Source organism: Papio anubis, chromosome 12 (genome assembly GCF_008728515.1).
Source record: "Papio anubis isolate 15944 chromosome 12, Panubis1.0, whole genome shotgun sequence".
Classification (NCBI taxonomy): domain Eukaryota; kingdom Metazoa; phylum Chordata; class Mammalia; order Primates; family Cercopithecidae; genus Papio; species Papio anubis.
Window position 1 is genome coordinate 101,871,430 of NC_044987.1, and position 27,316 is coordinate 101,898,745.

At 50.3% G+C, this 27,316-nt stretch overlaps 1 protein-coding gene across 3 annotated transcripts; it reads left to right on the top strand.

Annotated features, from left to right (window-relative positions):
* Nucleotides 1-7,806: 7,806 nt before the first annotated feature.
* C1QTNF4 (C1q and TNF related 4) lies at nucleotides 7,807-26,922 on the top strand. Of its 3 annotated transcripts, XM_017948402.3 has the most exons (4): nucleotides 7,807-10,585; nucleotides 10,784-10,920; nucleotides 20,999-21,835; nucleotides 25,771-26,922. In XM_017948402.3, exon 4 carries the CDS (start codon nucleotides 25,776-25,778, stop codon nucleotides 26,763-26,765), a length of 990 nt encoding a protein of 329 aa, XP_017803891.1. In that variant the 5' UTR covers nucleotides 7,807-10,585; nucleotides 10,784-10,920; nucleotides 20,999-21,835; nucleotides 25,771-25,775; the 3' UTR covers nucleotides 26,766-26,922. The 3 variants fall into 3 exon arrangements, 2 of the variants coding, with proteins under 2 accessions (XP_017803891.1, XP_003909966.1); XM_003909917.5 differs by lacking the exons at nucleotides 7,807-10,585; nucleotides 10,784-10,920 and adding an exon at nucleotides 19,643-20,845; XR_001894773.3 differs by lacking the exons at nucleotides 20,999-21,835; nucleotides 25,771-26,922 and adding an exon at nucleotides 17,808-18,363 and having other exon boundaries at nucleotides 7,807-10,920.
* Nucleotides 26,923-27,316: the final 394 nt, after the last annotated feature.

Below are 27,316 nucleotides of genomic sequence, written 5' to 3' on the forward strand. Positions count from 1 at the left end.
TGCCATGTTTATCCTGTGGCTTCTGTGAACTTTCATGCTTGCCTATTCATAGTTGAGAAGCATGTCTGACTCTGATAACCAGGCTACCACCAGAGGATGCCAAGGCTTCAGTTTTGCCTGTGCAAGTTGGGTGGCTGAGAAATTTCTTCAAGGCGTAGCATTGCTCAAAATACTAGTCCAGCTGTTTCAGCCTTGCTGCATCCAAGCTAGAGGCCTAGTCAGAGTCTTATACCTGTGATCCTCCATAATATCTTACTATAAGCTATTAGCATAAAAGTCTAAAGATATTCAGGGGCTAGGAAATGCAGGTAGGTGCTATTAAGAAACATGCGCCCAGGCACGATGGCTCACGCCTGCAGTCACAGCACTTTGTGAGGCCGAGGCAGGCGGTTCACCTGAGGTCAGGAGTTCGAGACCAGCCTGACCAACATGGAAAAACCCCTGTCTCTACTAAAAATACAAAATTAGCGGGACATGGTGGCGCATGCCTGTAATCCCAGCTATGCGGGAGGCTGAGGCAGGAGAATCTCTTGAAACCGGGGAGGCGGAGGTTGCGGTGAGCCGAGATCACGCCATTGCACTCCAGCCTGGGCCACAAGAGCGAAACTCCATCTCAAAAAAAAAAAAAAGAAAAAAGAAACAGATGCAAGAAATAATTAACTTGGTAAATAACATGAACTTCGGCTGGTTGTGATGGCCCATACCTGTAATCCTAACACTTTGGGAGACTGAGGCAGGCGGATCACTTGAGGCCAAGAGTTCAAGACAAGCTTGACCAATATATCTACTAAAAATACAAAACAATTAGGCATAGTGGCACACACCTGTAGTTCCAGCTACTCAGGAGGCTGAGGCAGGAGAATCGCTTGAACCTGGGAGCTGCAGGTTGCAGTGAGCCAAGATTGTGCCACTGGGCAACAGAGTGAGACTGTCTCTTTAAAAAAAAAAAAGTAGGGGTTCTTTAGTAAGCCACTTGTGAAACTGCTTTTCCTTGGTGGTACCAAGCTAAGTTGCCACAAACTGTTCCTCTAGAGTATATGATGACCATTGAAACCTTGACTTAAGAGTGTGGGGTGGGCTGGGGGCAGTGGATCACTTGAGTCCAGGAGCTCAAGACCAGCCTGGGCAACATGGTGAAACCCTGTCTCTTTATTTTTTATTTTTAGACGGAGTTTTGCTCTGTCATCCAGACTGGAGTGCAATGGCACCATCTTGGCTCACTGCAACCTCCGCCTCCCAGGTTCAGACAATTCTCTAGCCTCGGCCTCCTGAGTAGCTGGGATTACAAGCATGCGCCATCACACCCGGCTAATTTTGTATTTTTAGTAGAGACAGGGTTTCACCATGTTGGTCAGGCTGGTCTCAAACTCCTGACCTCATGTGATCTGCCCGCCTCGGCCTCCCAAAGTGCTGTGATAACAGGTGTGAGCCACTGCGCCTGGCCCCTGTCTCTATTTAAAAAAATAAAAGAAAGGGAGGAAAATTAGCTGGGCATGGTGGCACATGTCTGTAATCCCAGCTACTCAGGAGGCTGAGGCATTAGAATCGCTTGAACCCAGGAGGCAGAGGTTGTGGTGAGCTGAGATCGCGCCATTGCACTCCAGCCTAGGCAACAAGAGTGAAACTCCATCTTATGAATAAAGCGTGTGTTTCCTGGAACTTTGGGGGATCATTATAAAAATACTACGGTAAAAAAGCAACCTTAGTAATCCCAGCATTTTGGGAGGCTGAGGCAGGTGGATCACGAGATCAGGAGTTTGAGACCAGCCTGACCAACATGGTGAAATCCCGTCTCTACTAAAAAAAAAAAAAAAATACAAAAATTAGCGAGGCGTGGTGGTGGGCGCCTGTAATCCCAGCTACTCAGGAGGCTGAGGCAGAAGAATCCCTTGAAACCGGAAGGTGGAGGTTGCAGTAAGCCGAGATTGCCCCACTGCACTCCTGCCTGGTCAACAAGAGTGAAACTATCTTTAAAAAAAAAAAAAAAAAAAAAAAGAAAAAGCCTCAGTGGGCTTTATAGAAAAACTGGTGGGGTCATGGCTCATTTAAGTGCAGCAGTATTTGCAACGAGTCGATCACAACCAGTTACAGATTTTTTTTTTCCTTTCTCCCCTTCCACTGCTTCACTTAGCCTTTAAAATGTATATTAAAATAAAAGGCTGGGCGTGGTGGCTCACACCTGTAATCCCAGCACTTTGGGAGGCCGAGGTGGGCAGATCATGTGAGGCCAGAAGTTCAAAACCAGCCTGGCTAACATGGTGAAACCCCATCTCTACTAAAATTACAAAAGTTAGCTAGGTATGGAGGTGCACGCCTGTAATTCCGGCTACTTAGGAGACTGAAGCAGGAAAATCGCTGAAACCCAGGAGATGGAGGTTGCAGTGAGCCAAGATTGTGGCAGTGCACTCCAGCCTGGACAACAGAGCAAGACTCGGTCTCAAAGGAAAAAAAAAGAAAAGAGGCTGAGGCAGGAGAATTGCCTGAACCCGGGAGGCAGAGATTGCAGTGGGCAGAAATGGTGCCATTGCACTCCAGCCTGGGTGACAGACAAAACTCCATCTCAAAAAAAAAAAACTAGCTGGTCAAGTAGTAGTAATTGAAGATGGTCAGTTTAAGGTGCTGTGGCAGGTAAGGGAGCAAGACAGGAGAACAGATTGGCTAGTAGTGACTGCCAAGCCTGTTGTAGAAGTTCTAATTTTCATGATTTTTTGGTGGGATCGGCATCCTCGTTTTAAGTGAGACTCTAATTAAGCAACTCACTCAAAATCATATAGCCAGGAATTTTCAGGGCTGAATTCAAACCAGGGCCTATCAAATTCCAAGTTTTTTTTTTTTTTTTCCTTAATAATTCTTCCAGAACATGAAGCCAGCTGAGGCATTTTTATTCTTTCATGAAGGCTATAAAGTGCTAAAATTGTAGCCAGTAAACCACATTGTGTTTTTTGTTTGTTTGTTTTTGAGACAAGGTCTCATTCTGTCACCCAGGCTGGAGTTCAGTGGCCGATCTCTGCTCACTGCAACCTCCCCCTCCTGGGTTCAGATGATTCTCGTGCCTCAGTCTCCCGAGTAGCTGGGATTACAGGCGCATGCCACCACCCATGGCTCATTTTTTTGTATTTTTAGTAGAGATGGGGTTTCACCATGTTGGCTAGGCTGGTCTTGAACTCCTGACCTCAAATGATCCTCCTGGGCTGCCCAAAGTGCTGTGATTACAGGCGTGAGCCACCGTGCCCAGCCAAACCAAATGTTATGTAAACCATCCATCTGAGGAAAGTGGGCCTGCATTTGTAGTCAAAGCAGTGAACAAGCCTCCCAACAGAGTAGAATGGTCTTAAATAAGGAAAGACAGATCTTGCCTCTGCAGAATTATAAATAGCTGAAACAACTGAAAATAGAAATGATCACCATTACTTTTCTAGACTATTATGATGGTTTATGTAGATGAAAAGCTAAGTACTGTATGGCAAGGATTTCTTCCTAGAGAAGAAATCTTCCTAGAGGCACCATTAGTTCAGTGTACTAGAACTCCTAGTACATTTGACTGGCAATATTTCTTGAAACTGATCTATGTGTCAGCACCTCTACTGGGTGCTTCTAAAACATCCTTGCAGATTGGATGGGTTCATTCAGGCTGCCTCCCAAGGGGCATGGTAGTTTCTATTTTGAGGTTTTTGTTTTTTTAAATACAGACAAAGATATTTGTCTTACCTCCTTTTCAGAGCTCTGTTTAGGCTTACCTAAAGAAGTCACAAGTACTGGGTGCAGTAGCTTATGCCTGTAATCCCAGCATTTTGTGGTTTTTTGTTTTGTTTTGTTTGTTTTTGAGACAGTCTCAAAAACACTGTGCCCAGCCAATCCCAGCATTTTGGGAGGCTAAGGTGGGAGGATCACTTGAGTTCTGGAGTTTGAGACCAGCCTAAACAACATAATGAGATCCTGTCTCTACTAAAAATAAAAAATAAAAAAATTAGCCAGGCATGGTGGCACACATCTGTAGTCCCAGCTATTTGGGAGGCTGGGGCCAGAGAATCACCTGCACCCAGGAGTTTGAGGCTGCAGTGAGCTATCATCGTGCCACTGTACTCCAGCCTGGGTGACAGAGCAAGATCTTGCCTCAAGGGAAAAAGAAAGTCACATGTGACATCTCATTTTATATTTTCCCCCTTCTATTCATCTCTCATCTTATTTTTCTCTTTAAAATTGAAAGGCGTCAGAATCTCGCACTCTGATTTTTGCCCTGGAAGGGAAGTTGCTTTTACCACCAACCAAAAATTAGCTGCTGCTGCCTTTTTTTTTTTTTTTTTTTTTTTGAGACGGGGTCTCACTCTGGTTGCCCAGGCTGGACTGGAGTGTAGTGGTACAATCTCAGCTCACTGCAGCCTCCAATTCCCAAGCTCAGATGATTCTCCCACCTCAGCCTCCCAAGTAGCTGGGATTACAAGCGTGTACCACCACACCTGGCTAATTTTTTTTTTTTTTTTTTTTTTGTATTTTTAGTAGAGACAAGGTTTTGCTATATTGTTGCCCAAGCTGGTCTGGAACTCCTGGACTCAAGCCATCTGCCTACCTCAGCCTCCCAGAGTGCTGGGATGATTGGTGTAAGCCACTACGCCTGGCCAAAAAATAGCTTCTTTTCAGGAGACTATCTTGGCTAAGAATGAGGATTAATTTTCTAAAGTGAGTGAAAGTTTTCCTTCTATCCAACCTTCCCCATATGACAGCTTCCCCATACATTTGCTATCTAGAGAGAGGTCCTAGGGAGGCCCCTTCCAGTGCTTGAGTTAAGTGTTCTGGGCGCCAGTGTCTTGTGGTCGTAAGATGGAACTACAAAGAGCCCATCTTGCCTTGGTCTAAGTAGAGTCCTCTGTACTCTGGGCACCAAATCTCTTGTCTGGGACTAAGCAGATTTTGCATGAAAACCATAATTGTTCTGGAACCATCTTATTGCAACTCTGAAAAAGAATGTTTTTAAGTAGGTTCCGATCAGTACCATACCACAATACAGTTAGAGGTTGTTACTTGAGAGAGTGGAAGAAGAGGAAGAGAAACCAGCGTGACCTGCAGGTGTTATTCAGGACTCAGCAGCTTCCTGAGAGGCAGCAAATAAGGAAACAAATCTTGTCCTCTCTCCAAGTCTCCAAGATGACACGTGGGTAAGAGGAAATTTTGTAACACCAGCCTCTGCCTGGCTAAGGCAGCTAAGAGAATGGACTCTTCCCTGGCAGTGCCACATTTCCATGGAAAACCTATTAGGTATTGCTTTTATTTCCACATAGAGTAGCATGAAGAGCCAGAGGTTGGATAAGGACAAGCCAGCATTGCACCTACCCTGGCTGGCCGTCTAGCCGGGGCCCTGCCCTCCTGGCATCAGACTGGTGAGAGTGTCCTTTGGCTGGAAACAAGATAGAGGGTGAAGATGGAAACAACAGAACCATGCTTCACCTCAGACTGCTCACCTCTTGCTGGAATTCAGTATCTCGTGCCTTTCCTCCCCCTGAGGGGCTCACATTTAGAGTTTATAAATGCAACTGTCAGTCATTAAGTGAGTAGCTTGGGCAGAGTTCTGTGCGAGGGGCAGCAGAGGATGCAAAGGCCTGTAATAAATCTCCCTGTCCTTCTTGGTGCTTACTGTTCACTGAGAGGGAGGCAGAATGACAAGAACATAAAACTCTAGGAGTGTTGAAGGATTAAGTGAAACCATATGTACAACAGTGAGGCCTGGTGCCCTGAAAGAGGGTATTCATTGAAGCTCTTTTAGCGCTCTGGTGATGGTTATACAAAGCAGGATACATCATGAGAAACTGGAACTAAGCACCATGGGATCCACAGAGGGAAAGCTTACATCCATTTGGGGAAATCAGAGACTTCATGAAGAAGTGGCACTGATTGTGGCTTTGTCAGGATAGTGGGGATCCTGGGCAGCAGGACGATGGGATGGCAGCAATTTCTAGCTCTGTCACCAGCTGCGAGACCTTGGGAAAGTTGGTCATTTTAAGCCTCAGGCTCCTCATGTCTAGAATGCAAAGTAATACTCTAAATTATAGTTTTCTTTTTTTGTTTTTTTTTGAGACGGAGTTTTGCCCTTTCGCCCAGGCTGGAGTGAAGTGGCTCCATCTCAGCTCACTGCAACCTCTGCCTCCTGGGTTCAAGCGATTCTGCCTCAGCCTCCTGAGTAGCTGGGACTACAGGCACACACCACCATGCCCGGCTAACTTTTGTATTTTTAGTAGAGACGGGGTTTCACCATGTTGCCCAGGCTGGTCTCAAACTCCTGATAGGTGATCCGCCCGCCTCGGCCTCCCAAAGTGCTGGGATTACAGGTATGAGCCACCCCACCCAGCCTAGAGTATTAAATGTAGTACCATGTCTGGCATAAATATTTGGTATGTGATAGTTATTAGAATTTTAAGAATTAGACGGGAGGGGCTACTTTCCAAGTCTAGACAATAATATGGGCAAAGTTACGGCGTTAGTAAAGGCTGAAGCATTTGGGGGCAAGTGGAATTGCATCTCTTACTGTCCTAACCCTTCTTCAAAGCTGGATCTCTGCCATATGATGAGCACCTAGAACAGGGACTGGCACATGGTAGAGACTCCACAGATGTGTGTTAAATAAAGTCAGCTGCCTCCTAGCTGTATCCACTGAATGTCTCTCAGGATCCCCAAACTGAGTTACATCTCAAGCCCTCTTCCCAAGCCTGTGGTGTACTTGCACTCTAAATTCTATTATAAACACAGCATTATGCCTATTCCCCAAGCTAGAAACCCTGGAGATGAGTTTGAGTCCTCTCTACCCCTCCCTCTGCTTCTAGAAAGTCACTGCTGGATTCTCAGAAACGCCTCTGAATTTGTCATCTCCCCTTCCTTCCCGTCGCCTTTAGGCATCATCTCTGCTCAGCTGTTGCCGCAGCCTCTATCTCGTCTTCCTGCTGCCAGCTCAAGGCAGTAGGCAGTAGATAAAGCTGGAGTTCTACCAACTTTCACCAGGGTACAAAGGATAGCCACGACTCTCCTCTACCTACACAGGCTTTTGGCAGAGGATAAAATTCTGCTTTTTGACCCAGGTTTCTTAAGATTTCTTTTTTCTTTCTTTCTTTTTTTTTTGGAGACAGAGTCTCGCTGTGTCACCCAGGCTGGAGTGCAGTGGCGCGATCCCAACTCACTGCAACCTCCGTCTCCTGGGTTCAAGCGATTCTCCTGCCTCAGCCTCCCTAGGAGCTGGGATTACAGGCATGCGCCACCACGCCTGGCTAATTTTTTTTTGTTTGTTTTGTTTTGAGACAGAGTCTCACTCTGTCGCCCAGGCTGGAGTACAGTGGCACAATCTTGGCTCATTGCAACCTCCACCTCCCGGGTTCAAGCGATTCTCCTGCCTCAGCCTCCCGAGTAGCTGGGATCACAGGTACCTGCCACCACACCCGGCTAATTTTTTTTATTTTTAGTAGAGACGGGGTTTCACTATGTTGCCCAGGCTGGTCTCAAACTCCTGACCTCAGGTGATCCGCCCGCCTCGGCCTCCCAAAGTGTTGGGATTACAGGCGTGAGCCACCGTACCCGGCCAGTCTTTGTATTTTTAGTAGAGACAGGGTTTCATCGTGTTGGCCAGGCTGGTCTCGAACTCCTGACGTCAGATGATCCACCCACCTCGGCCTCCCAAAGTGCTGGGATTACAAGCGTAAGCCACCGTGCCCGGCCTCCTTAAGATTTTTTTTCGTTTTCTTTTTCTTTTTTTCTTTTCTTTTTTTCTTTTTCTGAGACAGAGTTTCGCTCTTGTTGCCCCGGATGGAGTGCAATGGTGTTATCTCAGGTCACCGCAACCTCCGCCCCCCAAGTTCAAGTGATTCTCCTGCCTCAGCCTCCCAAGTAACTGGGATTACAGGCGTGAGCCACTGCACCCAGCCAAGATTTCTTGACCTAGTGTCTTTAATCCTTCCGCCCCTGAGCCCACATGCAGCCCCAGTTCCCCAACAGCCTCTGCTCTGCACATTTGTGCCGCACTGGCAGCTGCTCTCTGTGTCTGTTATCTTCCACTGAAGCCTTGTGCAGGAGGAGCTGAGCTGAGAGACAGGGCTATTTATAAATAGAAAGTGGGTGTAAAGTTCTGCAGTCACAAGTGTTTTAAACAAGACTAATTCCATCTCCCCCAGTCGAACTTTGAAATTTCTGTCCACCTCCTCATCTCCCATCTTTTCTCAAAGCCTGCAAGTTCTTATCCTCTTCTTGGTCAAAGCCACCATAAGCCTGGATACCACGGTAGCTAAGAGATGTGACATGGAACAAAGTGTGGGAATTACACAGATTCATCATAGTCAGAGTCAAAGCTACGGAGGGAACATAAATGTTCTTACCACCTAATAATATTTAGTGATGGCTCACCATGTGCCCTGCCCATGTCACCATTAGCTCCAACCCATAAAACAGCCATATAAGCTAAATACTGCTCCCATTTTAGTGGTGGAAAAGTGAAACTCAGAAGGGTTCACTGATTTGCCCAAGACTGGTGGTAAATATCAAAGCCAGGATCCTCACACGGGTCTGCAAGTCTGCAGTTTCTAATATGGCACGCACATGCATTGAGTGCCAGTATTTTTCTGCATAATGATCAGAGCAGAGATTTTAACAAAGAGTTAAGTATGAATATTAATGAGAGGAGGGAACTCGTGGTTTTATTATAATAATGAAAGGATCAACATTGTATGCTCAACAGTTAGATGCTCAGAAGCCCAACTCAAACTGGCTACATTAAGAAAAGGAATTCATTGGCCCAAGTAATAAAAAGGGCTAGTGGTGAATCCAGGGGTTCAAACAAGGGCGTCGGGATTCAGTCTTCCCACCCCTCGGCTGGCTTCCCTCTCCGATGGACTCTCCACATGGCAACAAGATGCCAACTGGCAGCTCCACTCACATGGCTTCTTAGAACTTGTAATTCCAGAGAAAGAGCAAAATCTCTTTGGAGAGCTCCAGCAAAAATCCCAGGAGGACTCTGGCTTGAAACACACACCCATCTGTGAAGCATTTGGTGTGTCTGGGAGATGCTAGCCAGGCCTGAGTCACAGGCCCATCTGAAGGGGTGGAGGTCCAGAGTCAGCCCCAGAAGAACCCCATACATTCAGCTGGACTGTTCTGTTTCCCCCCTCCCCGCTCTTCTCAGAGCTGATCTGTTTTCTAGTGGGATGCATGGCTCATCAAAGGGAGGTTCACTGGGCAAAGACATACATTACACCCTGTCCAAAAGAAACAGCTTTAATAGAAAGGGAAAGAAAACAACAGTTCACCCAGAACATGTGACACATGAGACTCCATGAAGCTAAGCTGAGCACAGAAGCTGCTGTGTTTGAAACCTTCCATGGCAGGTACATACATACATCATCTCAATCACCCCGTGAGCCTGATAATAGCCACACTTTTTAAGTGAGAGAAATGAAAGGTCAAAGAGATTTAAGTGACTCGCTAGAATGCAAACCTGGGTGTATTGGAGTCCAAATCCTGCAAGCTTTACACCACAGCACACTGCCCATTTGGAGGGAACCAGATGTGAGGGTGAGACTGCTACATGAGCGCTTGGAAGTCGTGTCCCCGGGGAAGCACACATCTGACTGCCTGACGTGCTCTGAGAGCGGCAGGCACCGAGCTGGGGACTGCCCTGTCCTGGTAACTACAGTCTCACCCAGCTAGTCGCTGAGCGGCTGATAAACTCTTCCCATTCATCAATGACAGTTTCCTCTCAGCTGGAAGAAAAAGCTGCCAGGGAGCTGCTCCCCCAACCTTGCTTCTGACGGGGAAGACTCCCCTGGTGCTGTTGATGAGACAGGAACCAAAGGAGAAAGAAAGCTGGATTTGGAAGGAAGGGCATGTGGGCATATGGGCATGGGATGAATGGATGATTGGATAAAGAAATAATCCCAGAAAAATGATTTGAAAAATTAGAAAAAAGTTATGATTCTAAGTTTAAAGGCAAGATGGCAATATGGCACAAGAGGGATAGGAAGCTCTGAGATAAATTAGGCTATCCCATTTGCAGAAAATCCCTGTGCAGAGAAAAGGAGAGCCAAAGACACCAGTGTGGCTCTGTAGAGTGCTCTCTAATAAGTTCAAAATTTAAAAAGTGGGGTACAAGAGATAGAAGGGAAGGCGAAGTTCGTGATAAACTGAGACTTGGAAAAGGTGCAGACAATAAAAGATATTGCTGGTTATGTTCAAGCAAGAGGAAAAAGGAGGAGACAGGGTTCCACCTGGGAATGAAGATGTCAGGTTGGCAGTTTTCAGAGAAAGCAGAATAGTCAACCCGGATTTTCTTCTTTCTCCCGTGAGGAAAAGCACTTCCAGACTGGGAAGAGTTCAGCAAAACACGGGTTAGAGGACAACAACCCCAAATAGAAGGAAAGCTAAGAGAAAACCTAACCACCTAGCCAATCAAAATGTGCTGCAAATCCCAAGGTGACGAGAGACCTTTGCAGATAAGATCCAGGGACCTTTGCCAATGTGGCTATGAAAGCTGCGGCGAAAAGGACAGGGGCCGCGGTCCTGGATGGCTGCAAATATCCTGACAAAAAGGAAGAAAAGGGAGATCCTGGGCACATTTAAGGTGAATTCCCTCAAAATCTGTTCTAGAATATAACATTAAACCATGGATTTGAGAACATCTAGAAAAACAAGTGGTATCTTCACAAAGAACAAGATAATGGTTAAAATAATAAAAATGTCAACAATAATTTGTTACTTATTTACTCAGAAGGCCATTAGGAAAATTCCTTGGATCATACATAGTGTTCCTTGTTTCCAGTTAAACACTGTCTGATGATTGAAGAGACAAGTAGGAAAATATCGATCTCAGAGACTGCCCAGTCGGGTGGATTCATGTAACCGCTGTGCTCCTTCACCCCAGCTGGTTATCGGATTGCTGCAGAGCTTGCTGAGGAGGTATGTCTAGTTCTGTGCTCCTAGACCCTGGTCAGCCTAGTAGTGGTCGTGCCCACCACACTCACCACATTTGCAGAAGGCACCACTGTTGGGATGAAAAGCTAGTATTTCAGAGTCAAGATTCTAAAATAACTTGAAACAGTGGGCTGGAACCAGCAGGATGAAATTTAAAAGAGTAAATGGAGAGACCTGCATTTAGATTAAAAAAAAAAAAAAGTCAGCTGCATAAGCATAGGATCTAGGAAGTTTGGTTTGCCAGAGGTGCCTGAGAAAAAGGCTGCGGGCTTGCAGCTGATCTCAGGTTGAATAGAACCCGGCAGGAATGGAGCAGCTGCTTAAAAACATAGTGGCTCTCCCCATCTCTTGTTATGTTAGGTACAAAGGGGTGAAACAGTGAAAAATGTCTCCCATATTTTTCTCATAGCCATTCCCCTTCTGTGAGGCAACTGCTGTTAATGGTTTCTAATAGATCCCCTCAGAGGTATTCGTTCCAAGCACACATAAGCAAATGCATGCTTTCTCTTTTTTCACATAAATGGTGGTATATTGTGCACCTTCTTTTTTATTTCACTTAACAGCATATCTTAGCGATTATTTCATATCAGTATACAAAATGATTCCTCATTGTTTTGTAGGGATGCATCGTATTCTACTGTATATATGTATCATAATTTATTGGTCCTTTTGCTGGACATGTAGATTATTTCCAGTATTTTGCTATTACAAACAATGCTGCAGTAAATAACATGGCATTGCTATTATAAACTGTTTGCTATTACTAGCCATGCTAAAATGAGTAACATGTAATTCCCAATATGTGGGCATGGGCCGGGCGCGGTGGCTCAAGCCTGTAATCCCAGCACTTTGGGAGGCCGAGATGGGCGGATCACGAGGTCAGGAGATCGAGACCATCCTGGCTAACACGGTGAAACCCCGTCTCTACTAAAAATACAAAAAACTAGCCGGGCGAGGTGGCAGGCGCCTGTAGTCCCAGCTACTCGGGAGGCTGAGGCAGGAGAATGGCGTGAACCCGGGAGGCGGAGCTTGCAGTGAGCTGAGATCCGGCCACTGTACTCCAGCCTGGGCGGCAGAGCAAGACTCCGTCTCAAAAAAAAAAAAAAAAAAAAAAAATATGTGGGCATGTATCTGAAAAACGTCTGTTCAAGAAGTAAAATCACTGACTTAAAGGGCACGCACATTTTTTCACTTGGTAGATACTGCCCAGTTGTGTCATTTTACCCTCCTCCTAAAAATGTATGAATGTCTGTTTCCGTGCATCTCACCAGTGGAATGTATTATAAACCTCATTGATCTTTGACAGTTTGAGAGGTAAAAATAATAATAATGGCACGTTATTATAATTTTCTTTTTTTCCCTTTTTTCTTTCTTTCTTTCTTTTTTTTTTGAGAGAGAGGGTCTTGGTCTGTCACCCAGACTGGAGTGCAGTGGTGCCATCACGGCTCACTGCAGCTTCAACCTCCTGGGCTCAAGCCATCCTCCCACTTCAGCCTCCTGAGTAGCTGGAACTATGGGTGTGTGAGACTAAGCCCAGCTAATTTTTTTTTCTTTTTTTGTGTGGAGATGGGGTTCTCACCATGTTGCCAAGGCTGGTCTCGAACTCCTGGCCTCAAGTAATCCTCCCACCACCCTAGGGCTCCCAATGTGTTGGGATGACAGACATGAGCCACCACGCCCAGCCCACAATACTTATGAAATAAGTTTGGTCTGACAGGATTGGCATTGGCATCCACTGGCTTCCAGAATAAAGTCTGGATGGCATAGCCTGGCATTTGAAATCCTTCATGAGGCCGGTGCAGTGGCTCACACCTATAATCCCAGCACTTTGGGAGGCCAAGGCGGGCAGATCACCTGAGGTGGGGAGTTCAAGACCAGCCTGATCAACATGGAGAAACTCCGTCTCTACTAAAAATACAAAATTAGCTGGGCATGGTGGCACATGCTTGTAATCCCAGCTACTCAGGAGGCTGAGGCAGGAGAATCACTTGAACCCAGGAGGCAGAGGTTGCAGTGAGCTGAGATCGCACCACTGCACTCCAGCCTGGGCGACAAGGTGAAACTCTGTCTCAAAAAATAAAAATAAATAAAAAGTCCTTCATGATTGGATTCAACCACATTTTTCTGGACCTGTCTCCCATCAGTACCTACATATTCCATACTGCAGCCACACCAATATTATTATTCGATTTTCAAACACACCAAACAGTAGTAACAGCCAACACATACTGAGTGCTCACAGTATACTAGACTCTGTGCTAAACGTCTTTAATCCTTGCAGCAATGAGGCATACTTTTATTATCCCCATTTCATAGGTGGGGAAACTGAGGTCACACAAATAATGAAGAAGCTGGGATTCAAACCAAGGCAGTCTGATGCCAGCCACTACTCTTCACCATGATTCTGAATTGCCTAAGAGTGTTACCTCCTGCTCCCTGCTCCTTTCTTCCAGAATGCTCTTCAGTCTATTGTTACCTGTCAAAGTCCAGTGCAGCCTTCACTGCTTCGTTTAGGTGTTACCTCTCTGATCAAGCCTAGCTGCATCCCTACACTTAGAATTAGTTTCTCTTCCTAATTTCCACCCGCCCACAAGGAATGGAGTGCAGGAGTGCCATCTCGGCTCACTGCAGCCTCCACCTACTGGCTCAAGTGATCCTCTCGCACCTTCTGGTTTGTGTTTCTGCCTACTCTTTTAAAAACTGAGGGGACAGTGATAAATTGCTATATGCCTCTCCCTGCCCCCTTCCCTCCTCCTCCAGCAGTTACTCAACTGGGTTGTAGATGATGTTTACATTCAAGCTGTCTCGCCAGTCACTCAGGACTCATCTGACCTACACTCTAGCTGGCTCTATACCGGGGTGAACACAAAGCAATTCAACACAACCCCTCACCAGTCAGAATCAGAATGTGACCAGACATAATGGCAGGCACCTATAATCCCAGCTCCTTGGGAGGCTGAGGCAGGAGGACTGTGTGAGCCTAGGTGTTCAAGGCAGGCCTGGGCAACAAAGTGAGACCCTGTCTCAAAAAAAAAAAAAAAAAAAAGAAAGTAAAAAAAAGCTGGCTGGACAAGGTGGCTCTTGCCTGTAATCCCAGCACTTTGGGAGGCCGAGGTGGGTGAACACTTTGGGAGGCCAAGACAGGTGGATCAAGAGGTCAGTAGTTCGAGACCAGTCGGGCCAAGCTGGTGAAACCCCGCCTTTACTAAAAAAATACAAAAATTAGCCGGGCATGGTGGTGGGCGCCTGTAGTCCCAGCTACTCGGGAGGCTGAGGCAGGAGAATTGCTTGAACCCGGGACGCAGAGGTTGCAGTGAGCCGAGATCGCGTCACTGCACTCCAGCCTGGGCGACAGAGCAAGACTCCGTCTCAAATAAAAAAAAAAGAAAAGAAAGAAAAGAAAAAAAGCCACAGGAGCCACAGGGCTTCTGTCTCTCAACTCATCTTGGCAGGACACAGCCTTCCTTTTCTCCCTTCCTGCAGGCCATAGAGACCCAAACACCGTCTCCTGCCAGGGCCAATGCTACCACTGTTTCCACTCACAGAACAGTGGGTTTTTTCTCCACCCTCTCCAACTGAAAAGCTGACTTCTGCCCCCAAAGATGTGCAGATCTTGGTGTCAATGTGTAGCATTCTATAGCCAGACATAGGATTTGGGTCTCCTGACAGTCTGGAGTTATTTGTGCCTCCTATGTCTTCTGCTAACATGGGTCAAGGAGAACCTGCAACAACAGTTCAGGGAATGAGCCTGGGTATGGGGAGAAACTTGGTGGCTGTCCTGCATCTTCAGCCAGTTTTGACCAGGTCTGGTTACCCCAGTGTTCCAACTCTCTGTTGCTACAGTAACCCAAAACTTACTGGTTTAAAACAGCAACAATCAGCTGAGGGTGGTGGCTCACACCTGTAATCCCAGCACTTTGGGAGGCCGAGGCTGGTAGATCACTTGAAGTCAGGAGTTTAAGACCAGCCTGGTCAATATGATGAAACCCCGTCTCTACTAAAAATACAAAAAAAGTTAGCTGGGTGTGGTGGCGGGCACCTGTAATCCCAGCTACTCGGGAGGCTGAGGCAAGAGAATCGCTTGAACCCGGGAGGCAGAGGTTGCAGTGAGCTGAGATTGCGCCACTGCACTCCAGCCTGGGTGACACAGTGAGATTCCGTCTCAAAACAAATACCAACAGCAAACCCAGCAACAATCATCTTTATTCCTTGCAGGTCTGGTGGAGCACTAGGTTCAGCTAGGCAGTTTTCATTCAGGGCCACTCACACAGTTGCAGTCAGACAGAGGCCATGCCTGGTGTCCTCTTAAAGGCTTCCGCACATCCATGTCACTGGCAGTGATGCTGGTACCTCAGCTGGGGCCAGGCCAGCTTCGTGGCCCCACAGCTTGTATGGCTGAGCAAGGTGCCACACTTGGAAGAGCCCTGTGCTTGGTTTAAAGCTCTAAATTCTTAGAACAGTAGGCTCCACATTTTCTTTTTTCTTTTTTTTTTTTTTTTTTTTTTGAGACAGGGTCTCACGCTGTCGCCTAGTCTGGAGAGCAGTGGCACGATGTCGGCTTGCTGCAACCTCTGCCTCGCAGATTCAAGCAATCCTCATGCCCCAGCCTCCTGAGTAGCTGGGACCACAGGTGTGTGCCGTCACACCTGGCTAATTTTTTTTTTTTTTTTTTTTTTGGATGGAGTCTTGCTCTGTTGCCCAGGCTGGAGTGCAGTGGTATGATCTCGGCTCACTGCAACCTCTGCCTCCCGGGTTCAAGCGATTCTCCTGCCTCAGCCTCCCGAGTAGCTGGGATTACAGGCACGCACCGCCACACCTGGCTAATCTTTGTATTTTTAGTAGAGACAGGGTTTCACTATGTTGGTCGGGCTGGTCTCGAACTCCTGACCTTAGGTGATCCGCCCACTTTGGCCTCCCAAAGTGCTGGGATTACAGGCGTGAGCCACCATGCCTGGCCATTTTTTGTATTTACTTTAGAGACGGGGTTTCGCCATGTTGGCCAGGCTGGTCTCAAACTCCTGGCCTCAAGTGATCTGCCTGCCTTGGCCTCCCAAAGTGCTGGGATTAAAGGCATAAGCCACCGCGCTCGGCCCCTCCACAATTTCATTTTGCACTGGACTCTGCAAATGATGTAGCTGGTCCTGACTAGGGCTGTTGGCCACAATATTTACACGTGGCCTTTCCATGTGACCTAGGCTTCCTCACAGCCTGATGGCTAGGCTCCAGGGATGAGGGTTTCAAGAGAGAGATCCAAGCAGCAGTGGCATCACCTTTCAATGACGTAACGTAACTCATCCTTTGCATGAGGACTGGCAAGGTCACATTGTAAGAAGAGCACATGGGATAGGAGATGACACAGTCACATTTGAAAATGTAATTTGCCACGTCAGGTCATGAGCAGGTCACCTCCTGGTCCATCTGCAGAAGGGGCCCAGGGGATTCACTTCTGCCTTCTAGGAAGGCCAGTGTTGGGATCTTAGAGTCCTGCTGGGAAAAAGGCCAGGGGAGAGTTGGGAACTTGGTCTTCGCAAGCACTCCCAGCTTCCCCTCTCCGGGGTCACTTACCAAGTGCTCAGAGGAATTGGAACCAAGAGCAGTGGGGCAGGAGCGTGACCAGGAGCCCTAAAGTTGGCTCCCCTGGAGGGCTGAAATCTCCGAGAAAGGCAAGGACTCAGCGCCCAGACGTATGTTTCTCCTGCTGGCATCTCTGCTTGGCTAACATTCCTCCTCTTTCATTTCTCCCCGGGGCATGTTGTTGTCTTTCTCATTAACTTCCCCTCAACTCCCAGCAAGGTCCCTGGACTGTGAGCTTTGCTAATTCCCTGTAATCCACTGGCAAAGCAGGAAGCTAATTAAATTGTGAGCTGTGTGCTCACTCTGTCAGTCTCTGAATCTCTCTTCTCAGTACCTCTCCCATCTGTCTCTTCCCTTCTCATTGCCCCTGGATAGTTTACTTTCATCTGGACACTTTCAGTATTTTCTCACCCATCTGCCTGCCTCTCCCCTCGTCGTCTTTCTCCTGCCTTTCAATCTGCAGAGTAATCTTCTTAAAATACAGCTTTGAGCACACCTTCTTCTCCTCTACTGTAAGGTAAAAGCTCGTTAGCTCAGTAGTTAAGCCCCACACTCCTTACCTGCCATAACTTCCCATCACAAACTCTTCTCCACAACCAAGTCTGGTACATTTCCTTCCCTAAGCTCCACCTATGCCACCTCCTCACCTTGGCTCACATTCTTATCTTTGACTGGATTCCACCCCCTCACTCCTCCATCTCCACTCCAACTCACCCTGTCAAAATCCTCACCATTATTTAGAAAGAGCCTCTTCGGGCCGGGCACGGTGGCTCACGCCTGTAATCCCAGCACTTTGGGAGGCCAAGGCAGGCGGATCACGAGGTCAGGAGATCGAGACCATCCTGGCCAACATAGTGAAACCCTGTCTCTACCAAAAATACAAAAAAATTAGCTGGGTATGGTGGTGCACACCTGTAGTCCCAGCTACTCAGGAGGCTGAGGCAGGAGAATCGCTTGAACCCAGAAGGCAGAGGTTGCAGTGAGCTGAGATCACGCCACTGCACTCCAGCCTGGACGACAGAGTAAGACTCTTGTCCCCCCCTCCCAAAAAAAAAAATGCTGAGAGAGAATCAGAGAAAGGGAGGCTGCAGAGTATAGTGGTTAAGGACTGGGTTTGGGAGCCAGATAGACCTGGGTTTAAATCCTACTCCTGCATTAACTTGTCTGATCCAGAAGGGACGCATGGCCCTAAGAAGGGTTGTGGCTGCCCTAGGTTGGCTTCCAGCCTTCCCCAGCTCTCCTGCGACATCCCTGTGTGGCTCATTCCACCCTTACCATGCCTCCTGTCCTCCCCATAGTCCTGTGGCCCAAGCTTTTCAAGCTGGTGAAGGAGAGAGTTGTGATCCCAAGAAGGAGGGTGAGCGAGCAGGAAAATGAGACAAAGAGAGGAAACAGAATAAAGCGCACAGACACCAGCGGGTTTTCACCGTGGAGAACTGAGCTCGGCTGGAGTCTCTCTCTGAGTCTGAAACAGACCTGGAATTGGGATGTGGAATGCTCCCACAGAGGGACCAGAAAGCTGGGGTATTTACCCCGAACTCTGGACAATTGGCTGGGGTTGCTCTGGGGGTATTAACTCCACAGCCCTTTGGGCCTGCCCCACACTCACTCCCATAGCTGAAAATGCCCTCAGGAGGGACACAAGAAGCAGGGGCCTGGTCAGGAACTATCTGTGGGTGCCCTCCTGGTAGGCCTGGAGGTGTGGGTGGGGCATTGACAGCATCTACTACACTCAGGGAAAGGAACCTGCTATTAAAATTATTGTTGTCGGCCAGGTGCGGTGGCTCACGCCTGTAATCCCAGCATTTTGGGAGGCTAAGGCAGGTGGATTACTTGAAGTCAGGAGTTCAAGACCAGCCTGGCCAACCCGTCTCTACTAAAAATACAAAAATGTGGTGGCACATGCCTGTAATCCCAGCTACTCAGGAAGCTGAGGCAGGAGAATTGCTTGAACCCAGGAGGCGGAGGTTGCAGTGAGCCGAGATCGCACCATTGCACTCCAGCCTGGGTAACGAGCAAAATTCCGTCTCAAAAAATAAAAACAAAAATATATAAAAATTATTGTTGTCTATTAGCTGCCACGTGGTGGCAGGCTAAGGGGGGAGGATCACTTGAGCCCAGGCTGCAGTGAGCCAAGATCGTGCCACTGCACTCCAGCCTGGGTGACAGAGTAAGAACCTATCTCAACCGGGCACGCCTGAAATCCCAGCATTTTGGGAGGCCGAGGCGGGCAGATCACCCGAGGTCAGGAGTTTGAGAACAGCCTGACCAACATAGAGAAACTCCCACCTCTACTAAAAATACAAAATTAGCCGAGTGTGGTGGCACACGCCTGTAATCCCAGCTACTCATGAAGCTGAGGCAGGAAAATCACTTGAACCCGGGAGGGGGGCTTGCAGTGAGCCAAGATCGCTCCATTGCACTCCAGCCTGGGCAACAAGAGCGAAACTCCATCTCAAGAAAAAAAAAAAGCCCATCTCAATTTATATATATTTGAATGTTATTTTTTTAACTTTATTATTTTTTTAAAGTGATGGGGTCAGCTGGGCGTGGTGGCTCACACCTACAATCCCAGCACTTTGGGAGGCCAAGGCAGGCAGATCACGAGGTCAGGAGTTCAAGACTAGCCTGACCAACATGGTGAAACCCCATGTCTACTAAAAATACAAAATATTAGCCAGGTGTGCTGGCGTACCCCTGTAATCCCAGCTACTCAGGAGGCTGAGGCAGGAGAATCGCTTGAACCCGGGAGGTGGAGGTTGCAGTGAGCTGAGATCGCAGCATTGCACTCCAGCCTGGGCAACAGAGTGAGAGTCTGTCTCGAAAAAGAAAAAGAGAAAGAGATGGGGTCTCACTCTGTTGCCCAAGCTGGTCTCAAACTTCTGAGCTCAAGGGATCTTCCCACCTTGGCCTCCCAAAGTGCTAATATTACAGGCGTGAGCCACCACGCCCAGACATACCCATCTTAATTTAAAAATAAATAAAATAATTGTTGTTTAAGACCAGCCTGGGCAATGGAGTGAGACCTCATCTCTACAAAAAATTTTTTAAAAAATTATCCAGGCATGGTGGCCTGCACCTGTAGTCCCAGCTACCTGGGAGGCTGAGGTGGGAGAGTCACTTGAGCCCGCAAGGTCAAAGCTGCAGTGAGCCAAGATCATACCACTGCACTCCAGCCCAGGTGACACATCAAGACCTTGTCTCAAAAATAAATAAAATTGTGGCTGCAAAACAAGAAAGGAGGGAGCAGGAACTATAACCAGCCTAGGGCTTTTCTCTGGATCCTGCTGCCACCTCTTCTTAACTCCCATTCTGGAGCCCAACCATCTGCCTTACACCTACCAGCTCATGGCATCATCTTTCTCTATATCCCTTTCCCAGTGGATTCCTCCCTATCCCAGTCACCTGATGCAAATCCTGATGTCATCTGCCCCAGCCACCTATCTCTACCTCAACCCTGACTTCTCTGGTTAGAACTCTTGTGAACCCAGGGAGTGTCAAATCCCAGCCTGAACTGAACCTCAACTGGGATTATACTATCCTATAACATACCTTCTCCCCTCTCCTCCCCTCCCACCATTGGAATCACGCCCTCAGGAGAACAGCCCCACTCTTCTGGTCCAGAAGGGGCCCATGGCCCTAAGAAGGACCACAGGTTGGCTTTTGGCCTCCCCCAGCTCTCCTTCGACATCCCCCAGCTCTCCTTCGACATCCCTGCGTGGCTCATCCCACCCTTACCCTGCCTCTTGTCCTCCCCACAGTCCTGTGGCCAAAGCTTTTCAAGCTGGTGAAGGAGACAGTTGTGATCTGACAAGGGCTAGACGGGTGCTTCACCCTCTGTCAACAAATACCCTCATTATTCAGCCTGAAACACCTCCATTCATTCCTTTCTATTCAGGCACATATTTGTTAATTCATTCCATCATTCACCTAACACACTTGAAGCGGAGCCAATCACCTCTACCAACATCTTCCTAGAGACAAATAAATTAACTGGGTTTGGGTAACTTTGAGAGCTCCAAAAGGAAAGCTCCAGAGGACGGGGGTCCGCAGGGGTTCAGGCCTCTCAGGGACCACAGAGCAGACCTGCGGCAGAGGCAGGATTAGAGCCTATGGCTCCGGAGTCAACCAGGGCCAGGCAGAGGGCACCAGCTCTTGGCTGCTGAGAGTCGAGCTCTTCGAAAGTCATCCACTCAGTCAACATCTACTGAGTGCCAGGCAGTGTCATCACCTCTACAGTCATCATGGGAGAGAACAGCAGCCTAGAGAAAGGGAGTCTGAGCCCCCCACCCCGTGGGCTCGAAGTCCACAGTAGATGCCAGCACTAGTGCCTCTGGTGAGTGTTACTGTGGGAAGACCGCTGTTCCCAGCCCGGGTGCCCTGCTGGACTCCTGCTAGCCCGGCCCCAGCGAGGCAGGGTGTCAGTTTCCCTCTCCAGAGGCCTTTCTTGCCCACCTATTGCCCTTCTCAACCCTGTTCCTTCTTGCAGGAGCAACCTTTCCAGCAGAAAATTCCATTCTGCCCCAAGGACTCTTCTTACTGCCCCTCTCCCAGGGGGACGCAGACTGCCTTCTCCCTGTTTCCTAATGGATGGTGGGCATTTTCCGATTTGGAGGTGAGGAGGAAAAACTAGGTTATTTTCAGCTCTTCCTTTACTGGCAGCATTGACCCATTTATCCTTCTTTTCCTTCAGACCCCTCCCCCAAGGCCACTCAGCTTGGACATCTGTCCCAGCCAAAATCTCACCTTCCACTGTCCTTACAGCCCAAAGGCTAGTCCAGTCTCTGAGTCCAGCTCTAGCCCTCTCACCCCACACCAGGAAGGAAGCTGGACTGCAGAGCACTCTGGGCCACCCCGCGTTGGCCGCTGCCTCTGGCCTCAGTTTCCCCAACTGCTCAGATTAATGATGCCTGCTGTCTAGACCCAGAGGACGAAGCTCTAAGGAGGTCACAGATGAGGAAGGGTCCAGTGCTCGGCGCAGGCTCCGTGCGGAGCCCCTAGGCCCCGCAGCTCGCCCCTCCCTCTCCCCCTACTCCCCTCCTCTCCCCCTCCCGCCTCTCCTCCGCCTCTCCTCCCGCCTCTCTGCTCGCTCGGCTCCCTCTCTGGCTGACCTTCCCTTTCCCTCACGCCTCCCCACGCCCGGCCCGGGGCCCCAGCACCCTGTCCGCCGCCGCCTCAGAGCCGGGAGAAGCAGCCGGAGCCCCCGCCGCCCCCGCCGCAGCGCGGGCGGTCAGTGCGCAGCCCGGCGCCCGCAGCCCGAAGCCCGCAGCCCGCAGCCGGATCGCGGGCTCGGACCGAACCCGACCCGACCGCTGCCCCCAGCCAGGTGAGGTCAGCTCAGGAAAGGCGGGGAGCCGAGGTTTCCCCTTTACTGGAAACGGGGGCTGGGGAGGCGCGGGGAAATTGGGTCCTTTTTTCTTGAAAGGAGGACCTGGGAGCCTTTTCGTGAAACAGGCACAAGGGCTTTCATTCCGAAGGGATGGATGCATGGAGGGAAGGTCTCGGGGGAGAGGGATTGGGATACCTCTTTCTGGTTTTTGTTTTTTAAAAATAAGGATTAATTGGCTTCTGTGAAAGTGGGACTTCTTGGAAGGATGAGGGGCTTTCAAGGTAGGTTGGGGAGGGGGCTCTGGCAGGGCTTGAGGGAAGGGTTAACTGGTGAGTGGCGGGGCAAGGGGGAGCTCTGCAAGCACCTCAGCCTGCACCTCCCGCCTTGGCTCCGGGGCTCTGGGTCTGCCCAGTTCTGTGTTCCAGTTTTTCTCTTTGAAGATGACTATTTTGAGCCCCACCTGGACAGAGCCAGTAACAGCCATTTCCTTCCCTGGAGCTATGACACCCACCTGACACACCCTCCCACACCTCTGACCTGCTCAGGGAAGGGGGTTCAGGGAAGGATGAGGACCCAGGGATCTGGGAATTGGACAGTGTGGGTGAAATGGAGGCTGGGTACTGGGCACACAGGAAGACCCTTGGCACTGGTGGGGTGCACCAACCTTGGTCGGGAGGTTGCTGGGCAGCTTCTTCTGGGGCATGACCCACTAGGAAAGCAGCGGTGTCAGGAAAAGCTGAGCTGTTCCCCATGCTCCCAGAAGACAAAACACTAGAGAATGCGTTTGCTTGCTTTTGTTTGGTTTTGCTTTCTTTCTGTCTTCCTCATCCTGGATCCCAAGACTCATTCCCCTGATCTCTCCTAGTTTTGCAAAAAGGTAAACTGAGGCAGAGGACAAATTGGCTGGACATACCTGTGTCTAGGAGGGAAGAGTGACAGAGAGGAAGGCATACGGAATTTGAGTCAAAATATCTCAGTGCTTCATGGGTGACCTTGGGCCAAAATGCTTTCCCTTGTTGGGCCTCAGCTTTCTCATCTATAAAATGGGAGAGGGCCCACCTGTCTTGCAGGTTTGCCGAGACCATGTGCCTAAAAGAAATTTGTAAAAGGGAATGTACTGGACACTTGTGAGGTGCCATTTTCACCACCGTGGATGGCCCCTTCCCTCCTCCCTGTCCTAACCAAGGGTATCACTAACCCATAGGACACCTTTGTGAGAATTAGAAAAGGCACCTCCTCTGGAAGCAGACAGCATTCAGTTGGGCTAGCAACTTGGGGTCTTTATTATGAGAATGAGAAGGTGGCATACTTTATCCCAGGTGCTGCTCTAACATGTGGAGTGTGAGCTAGATTCTAGCTAGGATGTTCTGCACATCTACACGTGGCAACCCCTTTCAGCAGGGCCCTGACACAGAGCTACACATACTTACAGGGTATTTTCTAAAGCAGCCCACATCCCAGGCTGTCTCCAGCTCATTTCTTTCCTGTTTTGTTTCCACATCAGGGCCTTTGGGTATTCAAGCCCCAAAGTGCATGCCCTACTAGGAAGCAGGATGGAATCCCTACATCAGACAGTGACTCCTTTGAGTCAAGCAGTGCCTTCACCAAGCTCCCAGGGGTAGGAGTGACTGAGTCCCTAAACCCTTACATCAAGAACTGGACCAGATCACTTTTGTCAGGGCAACCAACAGAAGCATCTGCACCCCTCAGCACTGCCATTGACAAACCATGTTCACACCTATCTCAGAGCACCCCCACCGCAAGCCTGTGTGTGAGGTCTCCTCCCCATTTACATGGAGGAAGCCATGCCCAGAGAAGTTAGGGTACCTGCCCAGGGTTTCACAGTGTGAGTGGTAGAGCCAGGACCTGAACCCAGATCTGGCTGGCTGTCCTCTCCAATCCGTCACTCCCAAGGAACAAAGCTGCTGACTTCACAGCCTTGCCAAAGCCCTGCTGGAATTGTTGCTCTCCCTGTCCATCCCTGGTAGCCCCTGGCTCGCCACTCCTTCCCCTGAGTAACCAGCCTCCAAGCAAAGAGAAAGGAGTCACCTTCTCTTTTACTCTGATTTCACGGGGGAGGAAGCTACCTCAAAGCCCAACTGTTCTCGCCTCCTCTTTGCAGGAAGGGCCCCTGGTGAGGCCAGGAAAGGGGTCAGGGAGCAGCGATTTCCTTTCCTGCTCAGATAGGTCTTAAACAGTAATGGTCATGCAGAGCATTGACACAGAAAGCCAGTGCCTGCGTGAGTAGCAGACCAAGGACCATAAAATAACCACAGGAAAATGCAGCCAACTGGAACTGAGGGGAACTCAGAGACCCCCCTGAATCCCCCGGGTTACCAGGGCCCCTGGGTGTCAAACAGGAGGTGTAGGGGCGAGCCAAGCAGACAGGGCTGTAGGCTTCTTCAACCAGAGCGTTTCTCCTGGTCTGTGTGCAAGCTTTCACTTAAGAAAGGGGTTTCGGGCCGGGCGCGGTGGCTCAAGCCTGTAATCCCATCACTTTGGGAGGCTGAGGCAGGCGGATCACAAAGTCAAGAGATTGAGATCATCCTGGCCAACATGGTGAAACCCCGTCTCTCCTAAAAATACAAAAATTAGCCGGGCGTGGTGGTGCATGCCTGTAGTCCCAGCTACTTTGGGAGGTTGAGCCAGGAGAATCGCTTGAACCCGTAAGGCGGAGGTTGCAGTGAGCCGAGATTGAGCCACTGCACTCCAGCCTGTCAACAGAGCCAGACTCTGTCTCAGAAAAAAAAAGGCGGGGGGAGGGGTGGTTTCAAGGCCTGGCATGATGGCTCACGCCTGTAATCCCAGCACTTTGGGAGGTTGAGGCAGGTGGATCACTTGAGGTCAGTTCAAGACCAGCCTGGCCAACGTGGTGAAACCCCATCTCTACTAAAGATACAAAAAATTAGCTGGGCATGATGGTATCTGTAATCTTAGCTACTCAGGAGGCTAAGGCAGGAAAATTGCTTGAACCTGGGAGGCGGAGGTTGCAGCAAGCTGAGATCAGGCAATTGCACTCCAGCCTTGGTGACAGGGCGAGACTCTGTCTCAAAAAAAAAAAAAAAAAAAAGCGGGGGGAGGTTTCAGTGTGTGGGTATGCACACACACACAGAGGTTTGGAGACTCCTAGCTTAATCCAGTAGTTCTCAGCATGTGGTCCTTGGATCAGCAGCATCAGCATCATCCAGAAACATATTAGAAATACAAATTCTTAGCCAGGCATGGTGGCTCATGCCTGTAATCCCGACACTTTGGGAGGCCCAGGTGGGCGGACTGCCTAAGCTCAGGAGTTCGAGACCAGCCTGGGCAACACGGTGAAACCCCGTTTTCTACCCAAATACAGAAGAAGTTAGCAGGGCATGGTGGTGCACGCCTGTAGTCCCAGCTACTGGGGTGGCTGAGTCAGGAGAACTGCTTGAACCCGGGGGGTGGAGGTTGCAGTGAGACGAGATCATGCCACTGCACTCCAGCCTGGTTCACAGAGTGAGACTCCGTCTCCACAAAAAAAAAAAAAAAAAAAAAAAAGCAAATTCTCACTACTTGGGAGGCTGAGGCAGGAGAATCGCTTGAACCGGGGAGGCAGAGGTTGCAGTGAGCCATTACACTCCAGCCTGGGTGACAAGAGCGAGACTCCATCTCAAAACAAACAAACAAATGCAAATTCTCAGGCCCATCGCAGAACCTACTGAACGAACTCTGGGGATGGGGCCCAGCTATGTATGTTTGAACACGCCCTCCAGGTGACAGTGACGCTCGCTAGAGTTTGAGAAGCACTGAGCTAGTGCAAGGATGTAGGAAAATTGAAACCTACTTGTGGGTCTAGGGAAGGGCTGGGAAGAGAACCCTTGTCTCCCGGTGGAGAGGTGGAGAGCCTAACGTTTGGAGGCCGCCCCTGCCAACCCTCCTCTCCCGCCCCTCTGTCTCCTTCCCAGGCTCCATGCTGCCGCTTCTGCTAGGCCTGCTGGGCCCAGCGGCCTGCTGGGCCCTGGGCCCGGTCCCCGGCCCGGGCTCCTCAGAGCTGCGCTCGGCCTTCTCGGCGGCACGCACCACTCCCCTGCAGGGCGCGTCGGAGATGGCGGTGACCTTCGACAAGGTGTACGTGAACATCGGGAGCGACTTCGACGCGGCCACGGGCCAATTCCGCTGCCGCGTGCCCGGCGCCTACTTCTTCTCCTTCACGGCTGGCAAGGCCCCGCACAAGAGCCTGTCGGTGATGCTGGTGCGGAACCACGACGAGGTGCAGGCGCTGGCCTTCGACGAGCAGAGGCGGCCCAGCGCACGGCGCGCCGCCAGCCAGAGCGCCATGCTGCAGCTCGACTACGGCGACACAGTTTGGCTGCGGCTGCATGGCGCCCCGCAGTACGCGCTGGGCGCGCCCGGCGCCACCTTCAGCGGCTACCTGGTCTACGCCGACGCCGACGCCGACGCGCCTGCGCGCGGGCCGCCCGCGCCCCCCGAGCCGCGCTCGGCATTCTCGGCGGCGCGCACGCGCAGCCTGGTGGGCTCGGACGCGGGGTCCGGGCCGCGGCACCGGCCGCTAGCCTTCGACACCGAGCTCGTCAACATTGGCGGCGACTTCGACGCGGCGGCCGGCGTGTTCCGCTGCCGCCTGCCCGGCGCCTACTTCTTCTCCTTCACGCTGGGCAAGCTGCCGCGTAAGACGCTGTCGGTGAAGCTGATGAAGAACCGCGACGAGGTGCAGGCCATGATTTACGACGACGGCGCGTCGCGGCGCCGCGAGATGCAGAGCCAGAGCGTGATGCTGGCCCTGCGGCGCGGCGACGCCGTCTGGTTGCTCAGCCACGACCACGACGGCTACGGCGCCTACAGCAACCACGGCAAGTACATCACCTTCTCCGGCTTCTTGGTGTACCCCGACCTCGCCCCCGCCGCCCCCCCAGGCCTCGGGGCCCCGGAACTGCTGTGAGCCCCGGGCCAGAGAGGAGCCCGGGAGGGCCAGGGGCGTGCATGCCGGGCCAGGCCCGCGGCCCGAACGCCTCGCGCGAGCGCCACGGCCGCCGGGCGCGCCTGGACTCTGCCAATAAAGCGGAAAGCGGGCCTGCGCAGCGCCCGGCAACCCAGGCCCCTGCGCTGTCTTGACTGCGACGCATTCGCTGGGGGCAGGCGGGATAGGCACTGACTACTGCGGGCCCGCAGGCCCGGGGAAGGGGTTGGAGGTTGGAGAGCAGGGTCCCCTCAGACCCTGGGAGGGTGAGGAGGTGGGAATTTGGTGGAACCACATTCGCCTAGTCCGTTGGGGGCCTCCCTTTCATGCCCCTACCTCGTCCAGCCCTCTGACTCATCATTGACCTACGACCTCAGCCTTAGCCCCTGGCTGATGCCTTTCTGTGACAAGGAACAGCACCCCATTACCCCACTGGGGGCATGAGATTCAAGGAGAGTGCATTCCTCCTTCCAGCAGGGCATGGGAATGGGATGAGGAGTTGATACCTGGTTGCCCTGACTCTTGCCTTCCCA

Excerpts from the sequence above, each read along its gene's own strand:
- C1QTNF4 (XM_017948402.3), top strand. The coding sequence starts at position 25,776 with ATGCTGCCGCTTCTGCTAGGCCTGCTGGGCCCAGCGGCCTGCTGGGCC.